General features: G+C 38.6%; 1 protein-coding gene across 1 annotated transcript in view; it reads left to right on the top strand.

Moving 5' to 3' along the window:
* Positions 1-1,181: 1,181 nt before the first annotated feature.
* The window catches only part of trioa (trio Rho guanine nucleotide exchange factor a), a 158,831-nt gene continuing 140,149 nt past the window's right edge, over positions 1,182-19,863 (top strand). Inside the window, exon 1 of the mRNA XM_049475422.1 lies at positions 1,182-1,506. Within this exon, the coding sequence (XP_049331379.1) occupies positions 1,437-1,506 (70 nt within the window). The 5' untranslated portion in view covers positions 1,182-1,436. The remainder of the gene's footprint in view (positions 1,507-19,863) is intronic.

Raw genomic sequence — 19,863 nt, 5'->3', positions numbered from 1 at the left:
AGGTGAGCCCAGTAACATGAATGAGATGGCATACTTACATTTTATTTATTTATGATATTAAAATACTCAAATTCTAATGCTTGTTTTAAAGGGATGTGAATACATTATAATGCTATTATGATTTGTCAGTGGCATTATATTGTCTTTAAAATAGCAATACAATTATGTATTGCAATATGTTTGTTAAAAATATATATAAAAACTAAAAGATTTTCTGATAATATTGTGAATGCCTTTTTTATTTTTTATATATTATGCTTATTAATGTATTATAAAAGTTATATAAACCCTTATTAATTGATTCTCAGCTATATATGGTTTTCATGGACGTTATTTATATCCGTCCTCTCCCATTAATTAATAAAGCACTCTCTACCAACATTTATTTTCTACCCTTACCTATATCCGTCTGATTTCTCTTCCTCTTTTGGTTGGCGGGCCAAAAAAACAAAGTTTCTTTTACTTTATCAAATTGAAAACCTCTGGAATATAATCAACATGAAGATGGATGATCACAAGCCATCAAATCAAGCTGAACTGCTTGAATTTCTTGCACCAGGAGTGGCATAAAGTTGTCCAAAAGCAGTGTGTAAGACTGGTGGAGGAGAACATGCCATGATGCATAAAACTGTGATTAAAAACCAGGGTTATTCCACCAAATATTGATTTCTGAACTCTTAAACTTTTATAATGTTGAACTTGTTTTACTTGGATTATTTGTGGTCTGAAAGCTCTTCATCTTTTTCGTTAATTTGACCATTTCTCATTTTCTGCAAATAAATGCTCTAAATGACAATATTTTTATTAGAAATTTGGGAGAAATATTGTCCGAAGATTACAGAATAAAACAACAATGTTCATTTTACTCAAACATACACATATAAATAGCAAAATCAGATAAACTGATTCAGAAACTGTGGATTCAGAAGTGGACTCTTATTTTTTTTCCAGACCTGTATGTTATTTTTCTTGAACTGTACCCGTTTGTTTGTACTGTGTCACAATTTGTTGTTTTAGTGTGTCTAAAACTTTAAAACTCACTAAAACTTTAATTACAAAAAAAGACTTATCTAACCCTAGTTAGTTTAGCTGGGTTTCTGACACTTCTTGTTTGGGAGGCGGAGGAGGAGAAGGAGCGGAAAGAGGGGAAGGAGAGGATCTGTGTGGCTCTGTGTTCACGCCCCCTGCCTGCTGCTTTCTTCCATGACTTTCCTTCCCGATTAGCCCTCAGTCGGAAGGGCCGCCGGCCGGTGCTATTAATTTGTGTTCTCCAAGATGGAGGAATGCTCATGGTCCCTAGCCTAGCAGAGCAGCGGTCTTCTCCGTCCGTGTCACCGCCTCGCTGGAGCTGAGGGGCGGACATACTTCACCCACCGCCTGCGCTGGAAGAACCAAACTTTTAACCTCGGGATAATCGCTTCGGGCTTCCCGCAGACATGAGCTCGGGGGACGGAGGCGAGGAGACGGCTAAGGACGCGGCCGACATAGCGGCGTTCTTCAAATCTGGTAAAGCCCCGGAATAGTGAGGGTGGGCTGGGATTGAATCGCGTGCTAGCCAGCTGGCTGGCTAGTTAGGGAGCAGTGATATATAATCACTAGCTAGTCCAAGTCCGAAAAGTAGAGATCTGTTCCAGGATTTTGCTCCTACTGCTCTGGTGGCTCTAATGCAGTTCTGCTGCGCAGAGCCACCCAGGCAGTCGGAGCAAAATCCTGGAACAGATTTCTACCTTCCGGACCTGGATTGACCATTTATGAAGACAGCATTTTTGAGACATTGCTGAACAATTGTAAGCTCTGGTTTGGGGTTAAAATCGCATTTTCATTAACAGAGGCGTGAAGATCCTTGTTTTGAAGTGTTTTGGATACATATTAGGATATAATATGTATATATGTAGAGGAAGGTCTATGGATCTAGCTAGGTTAGCTAGCTTTCAAGCTATGTTCTGATTTATGGTCCTGCGAGCCTGCTAGTTAGTTAGCTAGCTAACTAGTTAAGTAAAATAGTTAGCTTGTAACATGTTAAAAACATGTAATATGTTGGTGATAAACTGGGTTTAGCTGTGTGTTAAAGTGTGCTTAAATGTATTTACAGTTTTCATCAGTGAGCTCTGCTTTAGAGTAGCCAAACCTCCCAGCTAGACTGGTCTAGCTAGGTTAGCTAGCTATGACCAAGTGGGCAACTTGTGACCAGCATAAAGATTTAATTAAACTTAGCACTTGTACCACTAAGTTCACACCCTTTTCAGACTATAAGTTCACACTATGTTGTTTTTATTCTAGCTAATATAGATAGCTACATAAGCAGTTGCTAGCTGAAATGCTGCTGCTGAAAATCAGTACACTCCAGCTGTCCCATTAACCCAAATAGCCATTTTAGCTAGCTAGCTAATGCTAGCTCTCTACCCTGCGAGGAAAACACCTAGCTTAGCTAGGTCTGTCTCAAGCTATCATTTTGCTCCACTGCAGACCTTAAATATCATGTATGCATTAAAAGGCCCAGCTGTCTGTAAAGCAAGGTGTTTAGTTTACTAGGTTATATGGCTTTCCCCGAGTTAGACAGTGTTAAATCTCATATTTCATGGTTTGCAAGCCAGCCAGAAGATAAGATGAAGCATCTGTGCAGCTAAGCTAGCAGTGTAAACAATGACCTGGCGTGGCATTCTCCAGAGGAACTGATTGCTAGCGAGCTGCTAACGTTATTTTTTAGCTATATCATTGGTAAGATGGGTTAGCTGTTTCGTTAGCCAGCGAACTGGTTATTTTGGTGATTTATTGTTTGACCGTTCCATTGTACCTGATAAAAAGCAGAGATTTACGTTACACAGTTGTCAGTATCTAGCCATCATCGCTGACTTTAGGTGACAAGCCACCTAACCAAGCTAATAACTAGCTGTGATTTGACCCAGATTTGCCTTGTGTTGGATGCTTACATTTTAATCTGTACTGTTCTAGACATTCTACATAGTTTAAGCTGGGCAAATAGGTTGCATAAAATAAGGACATATAATAAGTGCAATTAACAAGATTAAATTCACATTTATCAGAAGGCATGGAATATACAAACCTTAATAAACAGCAAACTCATTAATCTAAATCACTGTCTTCACCTAAAAAAACCCCACAAAAAACAACATATTGTAGACATGCGTCCATCTAACAAACACCTGAATACAAGCTGAAACACCTTAATGCGCCCACCTTACATCCACCACGAGGAAGACATTGAGTTTTTGGGTTTGTCAAAATATATTATCTGATTACCTTGTTTGAAAAAGTCACATCTGGGCACAACATGCACTGTGGTGGGTGGAATCCCTCATTTATGTGTTATTGAAGATATATGCTGTTTTAAATTGTGCAATTAGCTGCAAATGCATTTATCATGTCAATTATTTGATTATAAAAATATGTCAACTCCAAATATGATTGTTGACTAATTGTGTGATATCCCTTAATCAGTGGTTATACTGCAAGCTTGTTCACTGCAAATGCATTCAGATTGTCAACTCCAAATTTCAGTGTCGCCAAATTGTTTATTTGTAAGAATGCTGCATTAGACGATGAAGAAGTCATGGCTGAAATAATCATTAATATGCATTGTCCTGTGTAGGTTCTGATTATAGAGGGGTGTTTTAAAGCAATTGGCATCTCTGTTCATCTTTTTTTTGTGTTGAAAGTATTGATTATGTAATTTTCCACTCCTTTGTTACAATATACTGCTTGAAATGTGTAGGGTAAAAGCCGTATCATCTATGATTCAGCTTAATTTTTCAAAAGCAGTCCAACATCTAGTCTCAGTCTACTATTGCAAAGATAGCAGCAAAAAACCTCTCAACCAGATTGTATTTTCACTGTGGTAGGAGTAACCACATGAGGAAGTACTGTACCTCAGGCTGGTTGCACACCGGATGCCTTGTGAGGTTTCAGGGTTTTTTTAATCATAGAAAGGAGATTGAAATCTGTCTAATGGGTTAAGGAGTATGGTATTATCAGTGGTTAGGGAGGCTGTATTCCAAAAGACAATCAAATTAAATCTTTACAGAAAGGTAGGAGTGCATCACATGCAGCTGCTGTAGCTTCTTTTTTTTAGACAGGCCATGTAAGCTGTAGGCCAGTTTTTAGTTTGGTGTATTTTATTGCTGGTTCTCTGGGACCAGATAACACCATATTTGGGCTTGGTTTTATAGCTACAGGCACTGCCATTCACTGAGAAAGCTGGGCTGAAGTGTAAGTGTGTTGTTAGAATTGTTTCTTGGTGAAAGTGACACTGTGACACTATTTACTAGTATCTTCTAGCAAGCCTGGTTGGTGTCGTTAGTACCCACTGGGTTCCTGTTGACTGCTGAAGAAAATGTGGTGTTTATGTCTGTTTGTCTCTGACTGCTTTTAAAGCTTTGACTCTGACAAAAAATAGTGTCCTTGTGTTTGTGAAGGAAAGCGACATATCCAGACATCTGTAGTCTGTAGAGACCGTTTGCCAAATTCAGACCTCAGGAGCAGTCAGGAGTTTCATGTGGCTTGGATTCCATTGAAATTGGCAGGATTTCTAAACCTAAAATTTAAAGCTGTGTGGGTGGAATACAGCTCATAAGTATGGAATCACAGAGGCTTCCAGACTGTGAATAGAGACGGTCTAAGTGTGTAGACACTTGTGACTAACTGTTTTTGATTGACACATTCCACCTGAGAACAGTGTGAAACTGGAGAAACTTCTTTGTTTCTTTGTTTTTGATATAATTTGTCTTTTCCAGTTGCTTTTTATGTTGCGTCAAAATATCATGATAAATGAACCAGTAGAAATGCTCCATGCTTGCGTATGAAAACAATCAGTTTAATCCGCTTCAAATGTTAATGTGGTCTATATGTTGGCATGGATGTAAAGCAATACAGCCACTAGAGCAGATTCAAACAGTTGTAACTACAAATATGGTAACAGTGAGGAAAAAATGGGAAAGAAGCAGTGGTGTAAACAGTGGTGGTCCATAAACACATCATGATATTAATTAATTTGTCTGCTTGTCTGTATGGCTGTAGTGGTTGTGTTTTGTTGAACCACTGGCTTCACTGCTCTTACAGTTTCCAGTGTTGCTGTTTTTGTTCTGTGTACATCTGTAAGCTTTCAAAGAATGTTCACAAACACAGACACAATGAATGCAGAGCACAGACAGAAGGCTCCACCTGTGTTTGTATCTGTTTCTATATTTAATCTTAAGCATAAATGAGCCTTTATGATACAGTATGACTGATTACCTGCTCAATATTAATTTGGTTTGTTATTTTTATATTCTGCAGAAAATTACCTTCAGTTTTGGGATGTGTGGTGGTAAACATTCTGCAGTGGTTCATAGTAGTATCTCATATGTATTTCTACTGTCAATGTAGTATAAGTAACCATGTGATTTAAACACAAATAATGCACTCTAAATGCCTTCCTGGATTTACACTATTATGATAAAGATGTCATTGTTTTACACTGGCGACATTTCATATTTAGTTGTGTTACAGGGTCTATAAAATTGTGTAGATGTAGCTCTCTCTGTCTCTCTCAAAGTCTCTAAGACATTGTGGCCTTGTGAGTTTAGTTAGTGGTAGATTTTGTTTTGTCGTGGCAGTGGTGGATAAATGTTGACACCACGTGGTTTGTGCTGGTGAGTTTAGCACTGCATCTCTGCTGGCGACGGTGCCACCTGCAGAGTCAGTGGGTGCAGCTACAGCCTCTCTGCTTTGCCTTCTCTCCTCCTGCATCTCTGTTTTTTCTCATTGTCACCCAGTTTATCTCCTCCCTCTCTCTTTTTAACCGCCTTTTTAGCCTCTTTCCTCTCTCGTCTGTGTCTCTCACTCTTTCAGACGCTCATTCAGTCTCCCTGTGTGGTGGGGAAAGGTCACGCTGACCTAGATTTGCTGGGCGTCTGATGGTGCACTCAATGCCCCTCTGCCTCAGTCCTCTGGCACACAGCGAGAGGATCCTTATAATTCAGCAGCACAGGCATGGAGAGGTATATGCAGAGGGAATCAAATACAGTCCATTTGTTCGTGTCTGTGGAGATCCAAGTGTGTTATACAACATGCTTAGTATCAGTCATGGTATTAAACCTGCAGTGTGCAAATGGACCCTCTGTTAGTGGGGTTTGTGACTTAGCTATCAGAAGTTTATCCTTCAACCTTTTCCTGTGTTATGCTAAAGATGGTTGCTGCCTTAAAATTGTCTTCCTGCATTTGTTCAAATTTGGGGGAAGGCAACAGCTTCAGCAGGCCATGCTGATGAGAAAATGATGCTGATTAAAGCCAGGCGGACACTGTGCGATTTTTTTAATCGGATGCGTTCTGGAGAGCTCAAACAGCACGTTTGAATCGTTTGTCGTGTATGAACAACGCCTGCGATTCATCTGCACACACTGTACGGTCCGACTGACCTGCTGCGACGGGGGAGCTTACACTGCACGTCTAAACGCAGCCCGTAGGCGGAGCTTTCTTTGCGTACAAACTCTCGCTTCAACACAACGCCTTGCAAAAGAAAGCGCTTAGCTTTGCTTATTTGTGCCCTGTTGTGCGCTGAAAGTCCACGGAAGAGACGTACATGGACTCGCAGGTGGCTGAGGCGACGTGGACTCTACGGGTTGTCCGTTTTACAGAAGGAGAGCGCATAGAAAAATGACTGCGCGTCAGGCTGCGAAAGAAACACCAGCAGCTTAAATAAAATAAAATAATTTTATTTTTTATTCTGTTTATTTTTTATGTAAAAACTGGTTTTGCAACACTGAATATTAAACAAGCAATCGGTTATTCACACTGGATAGGGACCCTCATTTACAGTGCCGCTGAGCATTAACAGTTTAAAAGGGATTAATTATATATATAAAAAATAGGAATAAAAACTGACATTTATTATAGACGAATAAAATATATACGTAAAAAAGGAAAAATAGGACCTTAAAAAAAGATCATAAAAATTGACATAAAAGGGAAAAAATTATATCTTATGAAGATATATATTTAATGATTTGATTAATAAAAGAAGAAAAATAATTTAAATGAATAAATAAAAAATATAAAATATAAACTCATTAAAAATTCGTTTAAAATAACCCAGGCTTTCTGCAGAATAATCAAAGTTTCAGTTAGTTTCAGTTTCAAATCATGAAAACAGCTCACCAAAACCTCAAACTGTTCTTTATATTTGACTATATTTACTTACAGGTCCTTTGCTTGTACTTACAGGCCCTTACTTATTTTTATTCAACTGAACTGAGTTCCTGTAGCCTCGCGCTGAATTCAGCTCCGCGCTGCGAAAGAGAGCGAGAGAGAGGCGCAGCGCATTTTGTCTGATTTATCTTGATTAATTATCAGTACATTTATTAGCTTTAGTAAGTTTAATAGCACTAATTTTACTACACTTCTCCGACCTTATTTATTAAAACGTTTATTTTAGAAGACAGAGGTTATTATGCGGGCAATGCCGCGCGCAATGCCACGCGCTGCACTAAGCTGGCTTTGCGTGGCTAATATTCTGGAGCACTGGACGAGATTTTAATTAATAAATTAACATATTTATAATTTTAATAAATTTGCCCTGGCGAAAAGAAACGAATTATAAAATATAGCTTTATATTTCTGTGCATGTTTTAAGTTTTATATAATTGACGGGCAGCACCAGAGGCTGACAATGTGCTTTATTTTTCAGATATAATAGCAAAGTGAAATAAAATAAATTTATGTTTGTCAAAGATATTTTCTCTTTTAATTTTTCTTTTCAAAAACTCCAGCTATTGACTGAGAATAAGCATCTGTTGAAATTCTTAAACAGCAGAATGCCTGTGTCTGCTATATTAAGCTATAAGTCTGTGTACCGAACATAAATATAAATCCTTATAACTGACAGAAATAAATATGACTAATAATTATTTATAGTTACTGTGCAGATTTTTGGGAAAACAGGTCGTGACGTTAAGAAATCGGCCCGCAAAACAGCTCACACTGTGAGACAAGCGACCAAAATTTCTGGCATGTCAGAAATCCCTGGTCGCGTCCGACTGCTCATTCGCAGCTCCTATGGGCAATTAATCGGACATTGCTTCCCCTCTCACACTGCACGACAAACGACGCACGATCAAGCTAAAATTCGGCCCGATCATGAAATTCAGTCGCATCTGACCAGATCGGGCTTAAAATCGGGCTAAAATCGCACAGTGTCCGCCTGGCTTAACTCAACAGTGACATACTGCATGGGGGTGAGTTTCAATTGTGTTTGCAGTTTTGTCTCTGGTTCTTATCTGACAACCTAAAGTGGGTTGAGTGATTTGTGTATTTGTGTTAAATATATCTGTTTTATGTGTCATTTAAAATGTATTATTAAAATGTTAATTTGGTCTTTAGTTTTTAGTATATTGATCTCTTCCTCTTCATAGAGATGGGAGCCTGCTTTTGTGTGACTGGAAATTGCCTGTTTTAAAGATGGCTGCACAGTAAACAGGGTTTCGTATGGTGACTGTTCCTTGTTTCACATATTTGTGAGTCTGATGTGTATTTGTATAATAAATAATAATAAATAAAACTGCTCAAATCTGGTTTAAAAAGATTAGATTTGACATGTTTACAAAGTTCTGACAAAATCAGATATGTTTCACATTAAAGCAGAATATCAGATTTGAGTTATTCCACCCTGGATCAGATTTTCCTGTGATTGAAACCAAGCATGGTGGTAGAGATTAGAATCCACTACAACTACATATGCAGTAATGACTGCATGAAGATGGTTTATTTGACAGGCCAAGGTCTTAAGCTCTCTTGTGGCAAACAAGGCCATCAGTCTGATTTAAAACTACCCTTGAAATACAAAAAATAATAATAATTTTCAGAAGGATAAATAAAGAATCTAGAATAGGAGTAGTGACCACACAGCGGGAAGGCTGTGGTGCAGGAGAGTAAAATTGTAGGAGAGCATTAGGGAAGGTATTGCTGATGTGGCTCTGTCTATAGGAATGTTCACAGCAGAGGTAAATGGTGTGCTTTGATTTGGGGATACAGCTAAGTGCATTACTGCTGTTTCGGGGAAACTGATGGGGGAGCCTTCATTAGATTACTGCCGGCCCACAATCTAATTACTAGCTGGATTTGCTGCCTCTGTGCCCTCACTGTATACACAGCCTGCTGTAATCTGCCATTACAGCACATGTATGGTACAGTTATACTGTTTGTAGCTACAGAGATGATCCAGGTCAGGTCATGTAATGTGTTGGTTACATGTGTAATTTTCCACTCGCCACCAGACAGATCCTTTTTTAATACAGTAGCTGCTTTGTGGGGTTATCTTGTATCATGTATTATTCTCCAGATTGCTGTTGTGTTTTAAGCAAAGAAATGGTTCTTGCCATTAGAGTACATCTAATGGGTCTGTACTCCAAAAGGCACAGTGCAACTGATCACAATTAAGGCTTGAATATTTGGTATTGGTTTGGATATGTGAGGTTATTGAAAATCCTTATTGTCTGTGAAGTTATTGTACAGTTTTGTCCACGTGAGTTCGTCATACTATATATAATAATTTTTGAATAAGAGTATGAAAACTGAGTTGTTTCACCAATGAGAATTAATGGGGTCCAAATGTGCACACCCCTCTACTGTCATTCTGTTCAACCAATAACCATTTCAAATAATACTGTTGTTTTAACCTGTACACATTATTTGATGTTTTCTGTTTCCTCTCTCTTTACTACCATTGACTCCTCTTTATTTTGCCCCACCAATCTCACCTTTGTCCGACAGCCCCAAACAGCATGTGCTCCTTTAGGTTAGGTCCTCTAGCACTAATGTACAGCCATACTGACCTGTCCTGCTTTATTGTTCTTTTTTTCATCCCTCATTCCTACAGTTTACCTCCATTTATTTTTGCTTTTTTATGCCTGCTATTCTGATTGGACATAACCATGTTCAAAAAGACAGTGGGGTGTTCTTGATCATCTGAATAAAGCATAAAATGTCTTAATACACAGTATTGTGTTTTTAGCTTTCTTCTTCTCCTTTCACCTACATATGCAGGCTTATTATACGACCCTTATGAGTTCTATAGAGAAATCATTGTTTACTTTATAATGGCTGCAGTAGTCCTGTGAGGTCTCTGTCTCAAAGGATCAGAGCTGGTTTGGTGGTGCACAGGGCGACCTACTATACATAATATTGGACAAATAGTTTAATGCTATGGCCAATCATTGTCAGTATTTACCATGATTTCGTGACGTCATAGAATATAAAATTGTAAATAACTGTTTTTGCAGATTGATTTCTATTTACTGGAGATTAAACCATATATTTGAATCTGTGTATTATAAACCACAGTGATCTCTCTTATTAAAATATTAAAAAGTGGAACATTCAGTTTTATGATATATGCCCTCTAGGTCAAACATGTTTTTAATCAATCTTTGAGCTGACAGAAGCTCAGCGTGGTTCTAGCACTGTCTGAGAGTGAAATTTTGGCTTCGGCTGATGTCACGCTGGCCCACTTCCTCAGCCAGCCCATGGCTCCAGCACAAGACCCTGTGGATTTATCCCACTGCCTGAGGTCAGGCACTCAGATCACGCTCTGTTCTCTTCCCTGTTCTCTTCTGATAGGTGCTCTGCTTGTTCGTTGTCTGTCATGCTCCTTTCTTTCTCATCTTCAGTCTTTCTTTATCTCTGGCCTGTTCTTTTTTTCTTTCTTTGATCTTGACCTTCTGTTTTGTGCTCCTTTGCCCTACAAAGGGTGAAGAAGTTGGTGCTTCTTGGTAAATACAATTGTGAATCATCAGTTAGCTAAATTGCAAATGGGTAATGTGAAGCAGTAGCTCATTCATACTCTTCTGTAAATGCAAGCTTACATTGATCTCATATTAGACTGAACAATAAGCTAATCTGTACACAGGTTATGGCTTTTGAAACTACACTATATGTCCAAATGTTTGTGGAAACCCCTTTAAATGAATGTGTTTAGTTCTATGTTGCACCCATCGCCTATACAGATGTTCAAATACACACACAGCTTGTGTAATCCCTTCCCAGCAGAACTATTGCCAAAAGAATTGGACTCCCAAGAGAAGATATACTTAAAACTTTTGACACCATGCCTAATGTTAAGTGTGGGCTAGAGGGGTATATTCATTAGGCACCACAGCTTTAACTATTCTATATAGTACTGCAGTTGTTGATTTATACAACTGTGGAACCATTGTATGTAACCATTTTGTATAACATTAAAGAACCATTTATGTGTCTAATGGTTCTTTTGCAGAACCTTTTACTAAACCCCCTTTTTAGTGCTACATGGTGTTCGAGGTGAATAGTAGAACAACAACCCAGTGAGTGAAGTGAAGTAACCTTACCACGTCAAGAAGTGAGGGAGGTCTGTAGGTGTGACAGCTGGCAAAATGAGCTCATATTTGGCTTGTAGCCTTAGTTCATCTAGAACTGTGTTGTGTATGTGAAATCTTGCCTACTTCTCCAGTATAACTATACATTTAATATATGTTGAAAGCTGTTGCTGTGTTTCCTTTGAAATTTTTTTTTCAAGAAGTTTATTCTGATTTTGCTGTACTAAGCTCCCAGGCAATAGCATTGCTGTGAGGATTTGATTGGGATGTTGGATGATCACCACCCCACTTTATCCCAACTCATCCCAAAAGTATTGTCTGGAGCACCATCATTTCAGAGGACACAGTTCTAGTAACTGCAGGTTTATACATATGTCCTCCAGATCAGTCATATTCTATCGGCAATGCTTAAATACAACAGGGAATAAATAAGCTATACTTGCAGTAGACTAATGCATTTTTAGAAGGGATGTCTGCAAACATTTAGACTGGAGAACACTATATTAAATACATTTACCGTATTTTTCGCACTATAAGGCACACAATCTATTTTCTGGTCTATTTTCATACATAATGTGCACCGGATTGTAAGGCACATTTTAAGAGATGATATTAGAAACTTATTGGCCTGTAGCAGGCAAAATAGCTTGCGTGGTTAGCGGGTAATGCTAATGCTGCTCCAGCAGTGCTAGCTGTGGTTAGGGGCAGGCTACAGGCTAATAATAATAATCTCTGAATGGGGAAATAGTGGTTAGCGGCTAATGCTATTCCAGCTCGGTGCCTCAAAACTAAACTGAAACTACTCCTGAAAGGAATGTAAAAGTCCGGAGATCTGTAGTCCTGCAACGATTAGTCTATATAATCGACAATGACGATTATTAAAATTTGTCGACTACAAATTTCATTGTCGACCGCATTACACAGAGTGTTGGGGACAGAAGCGCAATGGGAGATGGGTAAATATTTCACTCACACAGTTTACACTTAATTTATTCTGTTTCCAAAAAGACCCAAACACAACAGATTACATAATTACTCACTAAATATCAGTAATTTCCACGGTTAAGGAAGGTAGTTTGTTCCACCATTGGGGAACTCTGTACAGAGTTCCCCAATGGTGGAACAAACTACCTTCCACTACCTTCCCCTCCTTCACTTCTCTATCCCTTTATTTCCCTTCGACCTCCTTTGAGCCCTATCTAAAATGGTTTATCTTAATTCCTATTACTTTTGTACTTCATTATTGTAAGTCGCTTTGGACAAAAGCGTCTGCCAAATGTAATGTAATGTAAACAACATCCAGACATTTAAATGCCTTTTTAAAAATATTATGTTCAGCTGTTTCTTTTGTTTTTAGAGATGGAAAACATGGCAGAAATAATTGTTGACTAATCGACTAATCGACCAAAATAATCATTAGTTGCAGCCCTAGAGGTCTGTAGAATATGCAAAACCTTAGACACGTGAACATAATCACACACAGGTGGACAGCTTTCTCTAAACAGGTGAATGGAGAACCCATTCTGTGGAAATGATAATCCTGAGCTATGGTGTTTGACTGTAGAACTGATGTTTGTACATGCTTATGAATTGCCCGGCCGTTTCCTAGCCCATGGAGGTTGGGGTTGTTACTGTAAAGATCAAATTCTGGTTTAGTTTTTCCGTAAGACTGAACTCTGTTTATTCTGAGCATGGTAGTGGATAACAGCAGGTCAATATGTGTACGTGTCTGTGGTCACTCTTCAGAATGGCAGTTGCGTGTCCGTGTGTGCGTGTCCGTGTGTGGACTGTTAACTTTGCCTCGTTGATATGGGGTGTTGATTTGCATAATTATACTGACAGTTGTGGGTTTTCTGTTGCTCAGGAAAGGGTGTAGAATGAATTAATGAGTGTTAGGGCTTAATCCCTTATTTACAGGATAGTAAAATACGTAAGCATGTTTGCCTGCAGTGTTAGGAAACTATTGCTGCAGTGCCCACAGAGCAGTGAGTTTTTAGAGGCTTGCATTGGAAACCCTGGTATCAGACCCTCCGTCATCCATAATCTGATGCTTAAACCATTGACCCACAAATGGCTGAGAAATTCTGGAACAGAGTGGGCAAAGGGTCTTGCCCGTAGGCCCAACAGTAGTTACTTTGTAGACCTGAGTAACCACTGTACCATCACTGCACTAAATTATATTACTGGGCACCCTGATACGAACTGGGCATAAAAAAATAAATCATATTGGTCAGACAAGTCAAACGTGCGCTCGAGGTTAATTTACACAGATTTATTTTCTGAAAACTGTTTATTTTGGGTGAGTAAAGCACTCAAAATGCAGGTAATGCTAATGCTGCTCCAGCAGTGCTAGCCGGGGTCAGCAGCAGACCACAGGTCGATAATTTAGTGATTTAAAGAGTGCTTAGCTCTTACTTAACTTAGCACGGTTAGCGACTAATGCTAATACTGCTGGAGAAACTTTACTGAAACTCCTGTATAACGCTGCTAGTCAGCAGAGTGGCTTTACTGCTCCTTATATCCTGACTGGTAAAATTCATACAAAGTGCACTGGATTACAAGGCGCACTGACTATTTTAAAATAAAATTAAAGAGTTTAAAGTGCGCCTTAAAGTGTAAAAAATACAGTAAGTTATGGTGACTGCAACGACATTGCTCTGAATGTGTTAATCACTTTGCTAACTGTGTTAGTGATGTGAAAGTGAGAGGTGCTGTGAGTTACTGGTTAAATGAGACACAGTAAACAAAACTACATGTTCCTCCCCATTTCCCATATATAGTACATGTAAATGTGTCTACTGTACCTTCTTGGAAATGACTGTTTTGATGCATTTCCCTTTCTTTTTTTTTTTTTTTTTTTAAATACATGTGATTCTGCTGGCTGTTGCCCAGGATTTGCACAGATGTCCCATCCCACTCAATTAAATATGCCCACCTTAGCCTTTTATTTTTACCTGTACAGAGAGACTGAGAGAGAGAGAGAGAGAGAGAGAGATATGTCTCAGTTATCTCTGGCTGACAGGACAGCATATGTTTAAGTGGCTGTAATATCTAGTGCAATATAATGTACACTTTAATTCAATATTGTTCGCCTGTCTGATCTTGGAAAGCTTGGATAACTGTGAGTCAGAGCTGCCTAATGGCAGCGGTGGGATTCGAGCCCACAACCCTGTGATCAATAATCCCAGGATTTTAATTATGACGGGCAATTTCCTAACTAATTTTGCAAACAAGCATGAAAAACGTGTAACCTCATATATTATTCAGATTATTTTGTCCTTTTAGAGCATTTTTTGATGACAAAAAACATAAATTAAAAAAGGCAAAAACATAATTAAGTGATGACCTCGTGTAGACCTGTGTGCTGTTCTGACATTTCAGTCTAGTTGATTCTGTAATGGTTCACTGGAGGCAGTAAAGTGGAAGCGGGGCATATTCAGCCAACAATAAAAAGGACCATATCATATGGTATACAATAACAATAAAATTTTCATTTTGTTGCAGTAGAGTATTCTTGATATAATCTTTTTAATTCAGTGTTTTTTCATATTGCCAAGAGTTTTGTTATCGCAAAAATACCATGAAATATCGTAATATTTTAGGGCCATATCGCCCACCCCTAATTTATATCCTGCAATGGATTGTTGCCCTGTTTAGGTATTCCTTTCTTGCACCCAATGATTCCAAGTTTGCCTTTGGACCCATCTTGATCCTGACCTGGAGAAGGCTGAATATTTATGGCGTGATTGTTCTGTATCCAGTATTTTTGGGCTGATTTGTGGAGTTTTTGAGGAGGTGTGCTGTTGATTATCCTCTATGCTGACCTCACAAACACTCTTGTTGCTGAATGCAAACAATTCCTGATTGCAATGCTCGAAAATCTAGTACAAAGCCTTCATAGATGAGGACAGTAGAAGCAGGTACTTCAACAAAAGCTGGATAAACTTTTTTTTATATATATATAAATGATCTTGTTTTGGTAGAAACTATGGATGAGTAAATGTCCCAATACTTTTGTCCTTTCTAAAACAATTGTGGTGCGACATTTTCCATTCCTTATAGTGTTCTTATCTGTTTGTGTGGCTGGAAGGAGTAGAAGGTAAAAGAGAGAGAGGAAGAAAGGTAGAGAGAGATGTAGGTAGAAATAGAGGCAGTCAAAATAGATAAGAGAATGAGAGCAGGGGGTCGGACGACTCATTTATGACTCTGCCCCTCTTTCTCCCTCCCTCCCTCGCTCTCACTCTCTCGCTCTCTCACTGTGACCTGGTTTTGTTTGACTCCTTCAGGAAGACACAGCTTTTCAGTTCACCTTGCTTTCCTTCTGTTTTGTTATTTGTCTGTTTTCTTTATCTGTCATCTGAGAGAGAAAACATAAAACATCTTTATAATCTCTGAAACACCCACTCTGCACAAAGAGCTGCTGTACATACCTGCTTAATTGACTGTTGCGTCTGTTCCCTATTCAGATCATGCTACCATTGCATCGCATTACTGTGGCAGCAGATGGCTGTATCCTGAGGCCCAGCTGACTTTTGCTTAACTGGAAGTAGGATGGTACCAGCAGGCTAATGCATGCGTGTCTCTGGTTTCAGTTGGGATGATTTTGTATATTGTTTGCAGACTGATTAACTGTTTAAAATCTGAGAACTTTATGTATTTCTCTTGCTTTCGTTCATATCAGACTCAATCCTGGGTGCCTCTATACTAAACAGGATAACCAGAATTGCCTAATGTAATAAGAATGAAGCATGAGCTAGAATATTTAGGGAATTATGTATTAGAAAAACTTGCCAATATGATGCATATTATGGTACAAGTGTTGCGATTCAATATATCACAACATATTGCAATACCCTAAGCAATTAACAAATGTTCAGACAAACTCATAATATAATAAAATGCAGCATCAAATTTATACAGTCTAAATTAAAGAAAAGTTTACTATGGGATCAACAGCACGCAGCATCAAATTTATACAGTCTAAATTAAAGAAAAGTTTACTATGGGATCAACAGCACTTTCAGATGGAGTGTGATGAAAGCCTGGGGTTAAATAAAATCTAAATGTTTGTTTTAAAATCACCTTTATAAAAACTCTAACACTCCACCTGGTACAGAATATTATATTTATGCCTAATAAAGCTTTTTACAGCTCCTTTCGGAATTTGGGACTCAACTGAAAACATGTTGCTTGCCATTTAGTCTTCCTCAAACTCTGGTTTGTTGTGTACAGGGCTACATTTCCTGAAGGCTAAATGATTCACTTCCAGGAAGTTGCTTCCCTGTTGTTGTGCGGTCACTAGGGTGAAACTGTTTTTGATCAGGGATTTACATAGGCCTGCTAAGTGGTTATTATGCTGTTGCTAGGTGGTTGTTAGTGACTCGCAGCTCTCTGTACCTTCCTGCTGATGGTATCTGTATTGCTTCCACTTTTTGGCCCTCTTTTTCCATTGGTGATTACAGCATTCAGACATTTTAAACTATCTTGAACTATTCTTAAACTAAAGTAAGCATAGTCACATTCATAGTTATCAGTTAGTGTGCTTGAATGTTGGCAAAATTAGTACAGTGTTTACATTCTCATTGTTTTTGAAACTGTTCTTCTGCTCTGTCATGAAGAGGCGGGGCTTGTAAGTGTCTTACATCCTTGGCTGTAAGCAACCGTCAAGATTGAGTAGCTTGAGTTGTAGTGGAACTTATGTGAACTATACTTTTAGTGTTGAAAAGTTACACCTACTACTCAAACTGTGTATCCAATGAAAAAAATCTGCCTCTGTGTTTGCTCTGAGCTCAATGAAGGCAGTCTGAGACACGCTGATCTGCGAGTCTGCCTCTGGCTCTGGTTTCTACTGTCTACACTTTGGTTGCAAATTTAACAACTTAATGAACATTTTTTCATTCCATGTATTTTCTAGTAATAGTAATAGCTATAGTGTTTGTGCTTTTACACAACAATATGAGAATGTCTTAAGAAAAACTGGTGTAAAATGTTAGATACGTATTGTAATTGCTGTCTCCGTGAAGATTCCACGATAAGGGTTTGTCCTGATGTGTCCTGATAGTTCTTGGAAGCCTGTGTTCCTCTTATTTTGTTTTTGTTGTGTGCCTGTTTGTTTTCCTTGCCCCTTTATTTATGCTTAATTATTAGTAAACCCTGAAATAAGCTGAGAAAACAGGTCTGCCCTCTGGTTTGTGACGGTGCTTAAATAATAAATCCGTGAGTCATCTTTCAGAGAGGCTTGAGATAATTATTGTCTCCAAAGATATAAAGGTTCTGTTTTTTTTTCTTTCTTCCTAAATTGGTTTCCGAAAGTAAAGTAGGGCATCTTGTAAAATATAGAGCCATCAAACTCTCACTGCTGAGCTGCTTCCCTGGAGACATGTTAAACTTTAACAGTCCTGACCCCTCTCTCTGTCTCTATCTCTCGCTCTCTCTGGGCTGTTGCATTGAAGCTTGACCTTTAACCTCTCCTTATTGACTCACAGCGCTGCCCTTCTGGACGTGGCTCTCTGTTTTTATTCTATGGTGGTGCTTAGCTCACGTCAGCGGTGGCACGCCAGCCTGGGTTTATTAGACCTTTGGGTCGTGGTCTGGAGATGCATCCCAGAATAGCCTGTGACTAACATTACATTCATGGTGAGCAGAGCTGTGTTTATCTTCACACAATGAATGGAAAAGAATAGAAAGCGTCAGGGGCACGGGGTGGAGGCGAGGGGAGTCACAGGCTGATCTGGCAGCGGATATGATTCAGTTCATTAGCGTTTAAAGAAACCGATTTCTTTTTTTAGGTGTGAAGAACCTCATTAACCTCACTTCTGAATAAAAGGGTGCATCACATCTATTATATGCTGGATTCATGTTGAATGTGGCTTTGAGTGGTCTTGTTTTTTTTTTATTTATTTTTTTATGAGGATGAACAGTGCATGGCTCCCATGGAAAGCAATCATGTGGTATAGTGGTATATTAGTGGCACTACATTTTTAGTGTTTGTTTTGAATACATATACAGTCAATACCTACCTGCCTACCTACCTGCCTGCCTACCTACCTACCTACCTACCTATCTTAGCTCCACTAATCATTTAGGACCACTTTGTAGTTGTATAATTACACACTGTACTCCTGTAGTTTCTCTGTATACTGTAGTTTCCTCCTTTCATTCTGTTCTTTAATGATCACGACCTCACAGGATCACCACTGAGCACTTATTATTTGGGTGATGGCTCATTATTCTCAGCACTGCAGTGACACTGATGACGTGGTGGTGGTGGTGGTGGTAGTGTGTAGTCCTGGTATGAGTGGGTCAGATACAGCAGTGCTGCTGGAGTTTTTAAACACCGTGTTCACTCACTGTTCTTCACTCCTACCTATATCTGCTCCAGCTTCTAGATAAAGTAAAGTCAGAGACCGAAGCTCTGAATCTGTTGCTGCACACTTTGTGTTGGTCTTCCTCTAGTCCTTCATCAGTTCTCACGGGTCGCTTTATGCTGGATGTTTCTGATTGGTGGGTTGGCAGTGACACTGAGGTGTTTAAAAACTCCAGCAGCAAATATGTTCATGCTCTAATGCTAACCTATCTACATTTAATTTTGGACTAAATTATTTTGTGGACAGTGTAAGAAAATATTAATGCAGATTTTCTGTATTAACACCATTCACCATTCTGAAAAACACTATTTCCGCTTAAACATGAGCTGCGTATTGCATTAACATTTTCACGTTTGTAGCTTGCGCAACATAAATCATCTTGGTGGTGATTCTGTTGGTGCCTTTGCCAGGTTTGTTGTTGATTATTGTTTAGTTCACAGGTTCTCAACCGTGGGAAACTGAAGCACCTCTTACTGTCTTCTTACTGTAACACACCCACTTCAGGAAGGGCTTGTTTAGCAGCTGATTATTTGGATGAGGTGTGTTTGGAGTTGGGAGATCTATAGGCAAGAAAACACCTTACATTTTACTTGCAGAATGCTGTCCTGGACTAGGCTTCAATCATATAGCCAAAATAATATCACAGTGTTTTAGGGTATTTTTGCGAAATGATGTTCTCGGCAAGTACGACAAAAATAATAATTTTAAGATAAATTTTAAACTTATAAGTGAAACTAATATTTCTTATAGAATATGACTTACTGTTTTATACATTCAGTAGATACATTAAACGGTAGGTTACCAAGACCCTTATTTTGTATGAAATAAAAATACTGTAACTAAAAAAATTAATTTAACAGTTAGGGGTGTGCCATATTGTATCGTACGCAATAATATTGCAACCATTTTGAGTATTGTAAATTTACTCTGAATTATCGTGCCATATCACCCACCCCTAATTATCACATCAGGGTACTACTTCTTTCTGTTTTAAGCAAAAGAAAAATTCACACTGTTCTCATTTCCCATTATATATCTACTAGAGACAGATTATATCAGTGCACTATCATTTATTTTACTTTAATCCTGGATATATGGAGATATTTGGAGTGCATTATTAGCATCATGACTTTCTGGATCATTGACTTCTGTTA

Source organism: Astyanax mexicanus, chromosome 3, assembly GCF_023375975.1.
Source record: "Astyanax mexicanus isolate ESR-SI-001 chromosome 3, AstMex3_surface, whole genome shotgun sequence".
NCBI lineage: Eukaryota > Metazoa > Chordata > Actinopteri > Characiformes > Acestrorhamphidae > Astyanax > Astyanax mexicanus.
This window is presented reverse-complemented; position numbering and strand designations above follow the sequence as displayed.